The sequence below is a fragment of the Camelus ferus genome, chromosome 2 (assembly GCF_009834535.1).
Source record: "Camelus ferus isolate YT-003-E chromosome 2, BCGSAC_Cfer_1.0, whole genome shotgun sequence".
Lineage (NCBI taxonomy): Eukaryota > Metazoa > Chordata > Mammalia > Artiodactyla > Camelidae > Camelus > Camelus ferus.
Window position 1 is genome coordinate 47,149,516 of NC_045697.1, and position 12,316 is coordinate 47,161,831.

The window sequence follows — 12,316 nt, forward strand, 5'->3', positions numbered from 1 at the left end:
ACAGCATTAACTGAAGATGAGATTAAGTAGGCAGTACTTTGGGAACACACATAAGTTACAGGTATCAGCACCTTGCATACCATGTGTGCCCCAAATCTTTAGATACTCATCTTCCTTCATAACTAATCAGAAGTTCAGGTAGTAGAGAAGCTATGGGACACTGGCATGAATTCTCTCATGCAGGATTTCTAATTCATGACTTCATTCTCATCAGGAACACAACTCTGCTTCCAGAGGCTGGTCTTCCCAGTACAAAGTATACATAAGTATATATGCTGTGTCAGAGAAGACAGTTTAATATCTTTGCATTTTCCAACTACAAACACGAGATACAATTTTTGATGCTAGTTAACATCAAAAGTAAAAAAAAAATCAATCATTAATTAATACAACAGGCCTCATCAGTATCTTAATATCAAGCAGAATACCCTGTTTTTAATGAAGAATAAAAACTATTCTATTCTTATCCCTAGAGGACTTATTTGTAGGTATGTCTTTTTTTGTTAATTTATTAGATTGCTACTTGTATTTCACAGATTATATTTTAGTGGATTTAATTTGTTTAAAATGTATATTATTTGTTTTAGTGTTATTCACAATAGTGCTATTAATTTATTAAAGAAAAAAGTTACATGAGTAAATCAAAAAAGCACAACTAGAGTAGGCAAATGACAAAGAGTTTGGCAAATACTGGGTCTTTAAACGAGCCTTTGGTCTTACGCCCTGCTCTCCACTTACAGACATACTTACTTGTTCAAATTCACGCACGTCAATTTTTGATTTAGGAAAGCACTTCAATAAATCCATTTCTTTTCTCCTATCCTCCTTCCCCTCCAATCCTTTCTCTCACTCTTTCAATCCCTGCACCTCTTTTCTTTCACACACCGACACATATACACACACCGACACACACACACACACACACACACGGGCTGGGAGGTATACTATAGCAAACTGCAAACTCCAACCACTCTTGACATGCTCAGTGACCACCACACTAGTGATGTCACTGTTTCGCACACCCAACCCAGCCAAAGCTTGTAGACACCAGCTAACATTTCATATCCTCAAAAAGTGTTATGTGAGAATTTCTTTAGTGTTCTAGTGACCAAAGTTCTAACAGCTACTCCCTCCTATGTATTTAAAACTATCAGGATGTATTCATGAGGGTCAAAAGATTCTTAATTACAAAACCCTGAAGCATTCCTCATAACAAAGCTAAGTTTGAACACAGTTGTATCACAGTTGTTTAACTTCTTGTGATGTTTTCAATATGAACTATCAATGAAAAGTTAACTCCACTAACTACGGTACATAAATAACCAAAATGCACTATGGCTGTGGTAACAATAAGCCTGCCGTATCATATCATCTTTAGAAAGAACCAAATGACTCATTACAACTTTTTGCACCTGTTTAAATTAAACCAAATTAGGCAATCTCTATGAGTATAAATACTATCAAATTAATTAAAAATAACATATAAGTAGAAAAAGTTAAATTAACTTGTCTACATGGGTTTTTTTTAACTACTAAAGTAGGTTTATTAGAGTTTTGCTTCTATTGAAATGATAAAGAAACGTCTTAACATATGAGCTAATAGTTTTCTTAGCCTTAAACGCTGCTGGGTGTTGCTAAGCCTTATCTGCACATAGCAGAATTAACTGATGAAAATGGAAAGGGTGAAAGAGATGCACAGGGACCAGCAGAGAGCACCCGTAAGAGAAGGGGAACTCTCAGAAGGATGGACTCTAAGCCAGCTCAGGAGCCACTTAGTGACTGCACTCCACGGGAACACCCACTTTCACAATAATCTCCTTTGCATTCACTGGAAAAACACTTGCCTGTTGGCACCATAAGAGGAGTCCATTATGGTTCCAACCTGAGCTGGAAGCGATGAAGTGTAGGCCACTAAGGCTGGTGGGAACTCTTGAGGGGAGGTAAGGTATTCCGGCGATGCCTGTTGAGACGACTGATGTTGGGCTAGCATTTGCTGCTGTAAGAAAGCCTGCTGATACTGCTGCATCTGAAACAGAAAATGCTGTTATACAAAACAACACTCAAGGTCACTGAAGCTGAATGAGCAGCTCACTACCAGAACACTATAGCAAGGTGGAATAAATCTATTTAAGAAGTTGTTCAGGTGGACTTATTGTCATGATCATTTTGTGATACACACAAATATCACATTATTACTTCATATACCTGAAACTAACATAATGTTATGTCAATTATACCTCAATTAAAAAAAAAAAGCAGTTGCACAGTTAGGCTCACCTGGCAGAATTCAAAAATTCTCCTTTAAATAATTTAAGGAAAAAACAATAGAGTAGCTTAAAGTCACTTGGTATGGTGGTTGCTGTAAAGAAAGGTCAAACTATTCTTGGAAGCAAATGCAATTCTCCTTGGGATTCTTTCCTCTTTTTTTTTTAAATTCAACAGACATTTGCCAAATGAAAAAGATATATGGCAAAAGATCCTGGGTAATCAATAATTTCCCTATACTATAAGAGAAAAATACTGTTAGTTATGATGTTCCAAATCCAGGTGTGAGATATAGATACAGATATAGATAGTTCAGGTCAGTTTAAGCTGTGTGAGAATACATGGCTGGCTTTGTTAAAATACATGTTAATTAACTAACTTGAGTTGATTTTGAATTATTAAGTAATGAAAAATGCCATTCACACTGTGAATTCCAATACTAGAATGTATACTCAGAGAGACATCCCTAGAAATTATATAGCACCTACCATTGTAGGATACTGTGATGCGGAAGGCTGTGGCTGATACACCGAATGCGTTAAAAACTGTTGCTGAAGTATCTGCTGCTGTTGCATTGCGTGTTGATACTGTGATTAGAAAAACAAGTTCATCAACTTTATTCATGCCTTTTTTGTGCCACAGTCTTTCTTTTTTAAAGTGCTGATCTTACTGTAACCAACGACTTGGGTACCCAATAGTCCAGACACTGATATGAAATAGCTATAGTTAGTAAGCAACTATAACTTAAATCTGCTTATTGGAACTGGTTTCCAAATTATCAATGAAACATAACAGACTCAACTAAAACCATTTCCAGCACAGTCTAAGGATGTTTGGAAGAAACCTAAACCTAAACACATTCACCAGCTGATGAAGACCCCTGAGTCCAGAAATCCCCACTCTCCCCTGCCTCCCCTTCATTGACATCTTCTGGCCATCCAATGGCACCCCTACATAACCACCCTTGACTCTGGGTCTCTCAGTCAAGACTAGAGGATGGGTACCCCATGAGAAGTGTCATGCATATAACTGGTTCAAAAATATTTTAGGAAATGATGAAGGACAATGATGACAGTTATTAAATTTAAAATAGTTTAGTGAAATTAGATATGTGCAGGGTCTGATGAGGCAAAGGACAGAACAGAACTTGAGGTCATTTTTTCCTACTTCCAATTCTAAATGCCACCTCTACACACACACACACACACACACACACACACCCTAACACAGGCAAAAAAAGAAAAACAAACAAAAAATCCAAGACAATGTTACTTTTGAAAGCCTAGTATCACCTTCCAACAGTAACATTATTAGTCTGTATATCTGAACTCAAAATGTAACCTGAAAAAGATAATATCCATCATAAAATGCAGTACTTATTCAAGAGGCCAAATGACTGATGAACAGTCTTTGCTTCATAAATCCATGATGCAACCTATTTCAGCACAGTATTCTTAAATATCTCACAGAATGCAAATAAAATACATCTTTAATAATCAGGAAATTGAGCAAAACGCTTACTTCAATCTAGAGTCCAAGGTACCCACGGTACAAAAGGGAATTTACTGATCGTCAAGAGCCCCGTGAATGTCACCACACAACTTCCATGCCCGAAGTAGCAGAAGAGTTACCTGCTGCACGTACGCATCCTGAAGCTGCTGCTGCTGCAGGTGAGGGCGGCGGTGCTGCACGTGAAGCTGCTGCAGCCTCCAGTCTCCCTGCTGCAGCTGCTGCAGGACCCGATGCTGCTGCGGGGGCTGCTGCGGGGGCGCCTGGCCCAGTAAAGTCTCAGGGCCACTGCCAGGTCTCAGGGCTCCTAAAAGGGGTTTCCCCAAACTGTCATTAACGTGCTCGCAATTTCAGTAAAACGGCTCGACTTCAAAACACTCATTTAGATCATCATTAACCAAGGCATTCCTACATTCATTTTATAGAAACTTCCATGTGCATATGGTCTAAAGGGATTATTTACTAAAAGTACCCAGTGAAAGCTAACTTTGTCAGCAACAACTCGTGAACAAGTTCACATCTTAGAAACACGTCCTCTTTCATCCTTCATCTCATGAACGCACCGGCCAAGTCAGTTTGAAACGCTCCAGACTTCTCACCTGTACCATGCACATTATGAGTCTGTGTCTTTGCTGACATGACTCCCTGCCACTTTCCACCCACTGCAATTCTTATCCTTTGGAGCTCGCAACTCTCTTCCTTGTTCTTCATCTAACGCTTCCGCTAAGTTTATAACGTTTCATTCTGCCTCACACACATTCATTGTTTAAATGGCTATTTCCTAACCAGGGCCCCTGAGGGGTAAGGTAAAGACTTATTTACCGGTTAGCCCTCCAAAGAACTTTTTATATAACAGATATTTAATAAATGCTACTGTCGTGAATCTACTAACACCGTCTCCTAAAAGGGTATTTATGTCTAAGCTTTGTAAATCTTATCCTAGGGAAATTCTATGAATAAACTTTTGAAATAAACAGAAAAGGATGAGACAGACAACATCAAAAAGAGGAAATGCAATCTACTGTAATTTCTGTATTCTCTTTCAACAAGTCACTGTAAATTGAAATATGAGTACCTAGTCCTAAGGGGCGAAAAGGAAGGAGAGCGCAAGGAGGGAGAGAAAGATTCTTTCTCATCAGTGTTAATGTCTTCAACACTCCACAGGCCTTAAACCAACACCTGTATGAAAATCCTTCTATAACTATTTCTAATTCTTCCAATTATAAGACAAATGTACATTTATTTTCATTATTCTTGAAAATGTTTATAAAAGTACAAGGAAGAAAATTAAAACCATAATTCTGCCACACAGACATAACCACCATTAGCCTTTTAAGCGTCTTTCTTCCCAGTCAGAAGAGTATGAAAAAGTTCATCTCCTCAGCTGTACATTCATCATTCAAGGCCCTGATGTCTAACTGGAGGACACGTGTGGCTGCAGGTGAAGCCCAACACAAGCCAATGGTCTTCATGCAGTGCCTTATAGAACTCGCCTTCGACCCCACGAACTGTGACTTCTCTTTAGTGTTATCGAGCGGAAGAGAGCTCCCTGCTTCCCAAGCCAAGTCCACTGAGCACTAGAGAACTCCCAAACAGCATCACAACAACCCCACATGAAAACAGTGCTTGCAAGAATGTCATCAAGTTCTTATACTGTTATTCCCCGATTTGCAAAGGATGAAACTGAGCCTCACAGAAGTTAAGTGAATTCACAAGTGACGTTAAAGACAAATGATAAACTGGAAGAAAATATATTTGGCAATGGACTAATATTCAGAATACATAAAAATAAAACCTTTGAGGCAATAAAAAATAAAAGTCAAACAATCTCACAGAAAATTACAAAAGACAATTCATAGAATAAATCAAATGGTCAGTAAACATTAAAGAGTCCTGTTAATAAGGAATATTAAAATAAAACCAAAAATGTTTCCCCTATCAATAGGGAAAATTTTTAAAAACCAATACTGTCAAGTGTTGGCAAGGACAGGAGCAAAAGGACACTCACACTGTGAATGGTGCTGTCACAAAAATTTCTTAAGTCCTCTTTTGATGGCAATTTGGTCATATCAGACAAATTTTAAATGAGTGTACTTTTTATTATCTTCCTCAGAAAAATTCTCTTAGATGGAAATCAAGAGTATGATGATAAAGATGTTTACCACAACACTATTAATAATAGCAAATACTGGAAATTAACTCAATGGTTTTATAAACTATGGGACATTCATACAGTAGAATATTACGTATCTATTAAAAACTACATAGATCTATATGCACTGATATGCAAAGTTCTCTACAGTATATTAAGTTTAAAAAAATCAAGTTGTGGAGAACTATGTATAGTATGAATCCATTTGAGTTTAACCCAACATGAGTTATTTGTATCTATGTATATTCATGCAAGAACATAAAAAATGAATGGGAAGATGTGGACCAAACTGCTGCTAATTTACTCTGGGAATAAAAAGAATGGAAATCTATATTTTTCTGAATACTACTGTATTATATGAGTATTTTTTAGAAATATATTCATGTGTTACTTTTTATATAATATTTAACAGGAAAAGAAATGTTAAGAGATGTACATATAGGGGGGAAAAAAGAGTATTTTTTTTTCCAACTGAAGCTGGAAGTATGTAAGAAAGAGAAATGCTGCCCCTGACAACAGGCAAGCCCAACACAGTGAGGTGGTGGTGTTCTTCCGATAAATGCAAACAGTTTTACAGAACACCACCACCAGACAAGGCTACCCTGTGATGGATCAGGATAAGACCACCCCTTAATCAGGTCTCAATGCTGACAAAATCAGGAACACTGTCCAAACCACAAAAATGGCCAAACCTCTCCCAACCCTGGCTAACACGACTGAATGCTGCTTCATTTCCAAATGAGGCTTTTGCTTCCCTCCTTCTAGATAAAATTTAAGATACCTAATGATATTACACCCTGCTTCCACAAAAGTACCTACAGCAAGCCCAAATCCTTTAATAAGAGTTTTCAGACACCATCTTACTGAGACACTCCCACAGATTTCCAGGGTATCAGAGTAATAAACCAAATTTATTCAACTATAAGTGTGTTCCTAGTGGTCTTTGGCTGGAGGATCAAAATACACGACAGATAAGACTAATAGGATCCCCAACTCCAAAAAGTAGAAAACCATCACTGAATGTGTCCTAGGAAACAAAATTCTCCTGGATACCACGAACCTTGCTACTTTCTTTTCATAATAATAATAGTAGATGTTTTCCCACTTTACAGAAGAGAACAGTGAACACAAAAGACTTTAAATTCTCCTTTTTTCCCTTTTCTATAGAATATTCCTCCATCTGGTATTCCTGATCCCCACAGATATATGCAGCAATACATCTGGTAACATAAATACTGCCTTCCCTGAGCATTTGCTTTACTTAATAGTAGAAATAGTACTTAATAGTGAACATCTCTTAAGGACATATGCAGCAGGCATTATATTAAGCAGCCATTTAACCCTCACAACAGCCATCCTATGAAATAGGTACTAGCATTTTCATAACATCTATTATTAAAAAAAAAGGGAGAAACAGGATTCAAATCTAGGTTCATGAGACTCAAAGTGTGGGCTTTTAACCATTAGTGTATCCTAATTTAAAACATTTTAAATGAAACATTTTAACATTAAAACTTTGAAAGGCCAGAGTTTCAAATTCCTCCTTTCCAATACAATATAGAATTTTCTATGCTCCTGAACTTTATTATCAGCCTCAAACCCCACTAGTTGATGACTTTAGGGGTAAGCAAATTGTAAGCTTTTCGGACCACACTTTCATATTGCCAGTAACTTTCCTTTGCTGACAACTTCAGGAAAACAATTTGTTGAGTTTATCAGACATCAGCAGCTTTGTTTCTTAAAGCAGATGTGATATATCTGCTCCACAACACTAATAATTAACATTGCTCGGAAATCAAGCCATAAAAGGTTTGTTTAAGTTAACTACAAAGGGGATGAGGTTGGCAGGGCGTGTTACCTTTTGGTCTGTGGTTACCAAATTCACCAGGAGCAGGGACTTTAACAGGGGTTGCTGAACTTTGAATGGTCAGCACACTGGGAGTGGCAGTAGTGGAATTGGCCTTTGGTCTTTGTCTTGGTGCAATTGAGGTTTCTGTTGGTCCAATGGTATCTGTTATTCTACGAGAAAAAAAACACATTTCATTTCAAATACTGGGATTACTTCTAAATTACTGGTTTTATAAAGCATCTATTTCAACAGATGCCTATTTATTATTATTAATGACCATGTTAGCCCTCTTGGCTTCTTCCTAAGTCTCCTTTTCAAACATTAAATGTTTAATGAAGATAGGAAAGTAAATAAAAATAAACCTAACCAGTTTCCTCAAGCCGGTATGCTATCATTCACAGTCAGCCACTGAGGCTGGCAGGAAAATAGTAGAGGATTGCTCTTAAGGAGATAAAATAAAGGAAACAAACAGAAGCCTTCTCGATAAGGTTTTGGGCAAAATCGAGAGCCAGCTTTCTAAACCAGTCAGAGAAATAAAAACAAGAAGCAACAATAACCGTCTCCCTTAGCTTAGACTCTCAGCCTAAGAAAGAAAAGATCACACCCTAGGGTGCGTAACACGCAAGAAGCCAAAACTATTAAAAGGTGGAGCTACCAACTCACATTCAACTTGCTGGATCTTTAACTTTGCTTTACTTAAAACAGTGAATGGAAATTATATAAAACTTTTCCCACTAGTTCTTAGTTTAGGCCACAGATGGGAGTGGTCAAGTGTAAACATAGTTTTAAAAGCAAGAGACACTACATATAATTTGAGAAGATACAGATATTTTCTTTTCTTTCAAAAAAAAAAAAAGCCAGGAAAAAATCTTACACTTACATATTTATGAACCCTGCTTTCTATAAATTCCAAATACTCAAATACTTTAATAGGGTCTATGTTCACTATTCAAAAGGAATGCAATGCAGTCTCTTTACTAAGGTTCCTTAGCACATTTTCAAATGATCTGACACTTAACATTTTTGCATACACATGCTTTATCAAGCACACATCTGCTGCATTTAGACAAAGTCCTGTCCATTGTTAACTGCACAGATCTACAGTTCTTGCCTGTATCTGCAGATACCACAAGAGGGAGCCCTGTCAACACCTATCTTTCTAAGAAAGACAAGAAGTGAAATTGAATGAAAAGATTTTGGAAAGTCAGAAATACATTGTGTGTGTACTGTTTTCTAAAAACAAAAACATTTATGTTTTATATGGGACGGAGATGGTACAAGTCATATGAAAACTGAACTAAAAGGCAATAAAAGATCATGTATACATATAACCAATTACCTCTAATTTAACCTAATCAAGTATTTATTGAGTTCAAATTATGGATGTGGGCACTAAAACCAATGCTGTATCCTCCAAGCTCAAGTAAACTGTGGAAAATATTACACACAATATTTCTATTTGTCTATCCATTCTTTATTAAGTGGGAAGTATAGGCCAGACCTTACCCGGCCTCGTCCCTGTTCTAAATCACTCTATAGAGGAGTCACAACACACACGAGCACAGCAAACCTCTAGAAAGCATATTAGAATTCTGCAGACTTTGTTTAGTCTACTGTTTCCTGATTTATTTTGCTAATGTACGAATATCTATTATGCAATTATTACTGATATCCAGCAAATACAGCGAAGTATCCATCCTTCAAAGTTACAGTCTACCTACGAAGATATGGCAGATGTTTATGAAAATATAATAAAACATAAAACAGTAAAAATAATCAACACCAAGCCAGCACTGGCAATTGTTTCATAGAGGAGTAATTCTACCTTTAACCTAACTCAGCTAGGGAAGGCTCAGGTGAGAACTGAAGATGAAAGATGAGTATGATTCCATCAGACAGTGAAAGGAACTACGCAGTCTGTGTGAAGAAATGGGAAGAAAATGCCTGGACAGATTAGGCAAAGTGAAGATACAAACTTAACTAAAATGAAAGACCGAGTAACTACTGTTACTCGGAGCCACGCAGCCTCATATGCACTATTACAGCAGACCCAGAGCTGTTTTTCCTTCTTCCTTTCTTTTCTTTCTCCCTCACAATCACCTGAACAATCTTCCTAAACTACAAACTCTCTCTTAAAATTCTTCACTGTTTCCTTCTGCCAGGACAGTGATTCTCAACCCTCCCATCTTTAAGATAAAGTCACATAAGTTTCGTGTGTTTAACAGTCCGGAGAGCAGATGTAAATCTGGGGAAGGAGGTAGGGAGGTTTTAAGAAGTAAAGCAAAAGTGCCACAGATTGAAGGGTAGGGCAGGCAGATAATACTCATAAAAGCTTTAAAACATGTAAATAATGATACTAGCTACTTAGAGATGTCTCCATTTCCCCTCTGGAAATATGCCTTATACATAAAAAAAAAAAAAGATTAACAACTTTTTAACATTTAAAAATTTTCCAAGTACTTTACTGATACTATCAATAAAAACTAAATTTATATTATTGATCAATAAGCACCAACAAACCCTATTTTTAATACACATAATGTATAGACTTAACATACTATGACTAGCACTGTGAATTTTAGTTAACTATTTCATTATTTCATCTGCTTATAATTATATGGCTAAAACTTGTGTCATGGTGAAATGATATTCAAAACATCATCCTTATTCAGTTGACTCATGCTTTTTAAAAATCTATGCCTATTTTCTTAAAGATTTAATCATTGACACAATAATTATTTGAAAACACAAGTAACAATAAAATGCTGCTGCCAAGTCCTACGATTGCACGGCTGTGTCAACAGATAAGACAGACTGTCAGTCACCCTGGAATTCCTGCAAGTCAGATGTAACTTTACTCCTTCGACTTTTACTCAAACGAATATTTTAAATTCAAGTGAAGAATAATATTTCTTAGAGCAACACCATATTTTTTTTTTAAAACTAAGTCATTCCCAAGTGATTTTTCAACAATTTGCAAATAATAGAATATTTGTAACACATCTTACAACCAAGTCCCAAACAGCAGAAGTGACTACAAGGTGAAAATTCACTGGCCTAACGGCCAAAATCCAAATTTCTCAGCATGCCATATAAACCAAGTTGCCCTGACTGGCATTCTGTTCAAGTCATTTCCCACCACTCCCGTAGAACATCCCCTTATCAAACCCAGCCTTGCAGGTTCCCAAAGGCTGTTCTTGCTTGAAATGCCTGCCTGCTGCAGGCTCACTCCCCCTCGTTCCAAGTGACTTGACTGCTCGTCCTTCAAGGAGGAGCTCAGCAACCCCCACCCTCAGGGAGGGGATTCTTCCCACGCGCCTGCTTCCTCTACCCCCAGTCTTTCCCCTCCTCCACTGAGTGGTCTGATACCTATGAAGCTGTAATTGTTCACTGGTCTATCTTCATTAAAATGTGAACTCCCTGAAAATAAACTCTGCTGCTTCTTTGTGTTCTCAGTATTTACATCTTGCATATAACTAATGTATGACAAATATATTTTATGTATTTTATATCAAATAAAATACTCTACGTAAGTAAAATATAATACAAAAGAACTGTGACCAAGAAATCTCCCCAAATGTAATATTACACCTGTCTGATTATCTAAAACATAGTCCTTAGTTTATTAACTTTTAGACTCTTTAAAAAAAAAAAATTAGTCATTAATTCAATCATTTGTCAGATTTAGGACTTAACCTGTGTAATTTGTATCAAATACTAATGTAGTAAATAATAAAAATTATTTAAAATATTATAATCTCTTTATCAGTCTTAAAAGTATTACCACTATACCATTCATACAAATTATACAAAGATATTTTTTTCTTTCCATAAGTTAAAAAAGTCATACTGGCTATCAAGCAAAACATAAAATTTCATAAATTAGTTGCCATGTGATGAAATAAAGACAACCTCCCCCCAAGTAAAATGACCCAATGTAACATCACCAGTTACACAATCACTTTGTGACTGCTGAGACAGAACAGTTCAAGGGAGATTGATGTCAAACCCTGTTATCTAATACAAAAAAAAAAAGCTTATTTTGAACTTGCTGTCTAAGCTCCATACCACATGCAATAAGGAACACAACACTTTTTGTGGGTGAAGAGCGTATTTAATCAATGACACTTGCTAGGATTAAAAATGAGAACTGCCCTTTTTTAAAAAATGCCTTTTCAAATTTCAGCATAGCTTTGCCTACCTGGCTTTTATTTGGCTTTTCCTAGAAGCTGCTTCACTAGCCGTCATCGGTTCAGGAAGAGTTGAAGGAATAGAAGAATTCTTGGAAGAAAAAATAAACATTTTCATTTTAGTTTTCATTTCAATCACAGAAAGCTTTATTTAAACACTACAGATATATTCTTAAACTTTAAAAGTCCTGACTGTGAAATACTATTTCTTTCACCTCAGACCTATAAATTGTTCACATTTATTTGCCAGATCTAATCTGCAAATGTCACTGCGTATTACACAAATGTCACTTTCACATTTGTGTTCCACAGAAACCCTTGGGAAATAAACAGAACCTTATCATTATACCC

At 36.6% G+C, this 12,316-nt stretch overlaps 1 protein-coding gene across 2 annotated transcripts in view; it reads right to left on the minus strand.

The window, feature by feature from the left end:
• BMP2K (BMP2 inducible kinase) overlaps nt 1-12,316 on the minus strand; it is a 116,283-nt gene that overhangs the window by 25,958 nt on the left and 78,009 nt on the right. For both annotated transcript variants that reach the window (XM_032457212.1, XM_032457206.1), the window contains exons 9-13: nt 11,977-12,056; nt 7,785-7,945; nt 3,897-4,081; nt 2,754-2,852; nt 1,845-2,026 (exon numbers count right to left, since the gene is read on the minus strand). In XM_032457212.1, coding sequence (XP_032313103.1) covers nt 1,845-2,026; nt 2,754-2,852; nt 3,897-4,081; nt 7,785-7,945; nt 11,977-12,056 — 707 coding nt within the window. The remainder of the gene's footprint in view (nt 1-1,844; nt 2,027-2,753; nt 2,853-3,896; nt 4,082-7,784; nt 7,946-11,976; nt 12,057-12,316) is intronic.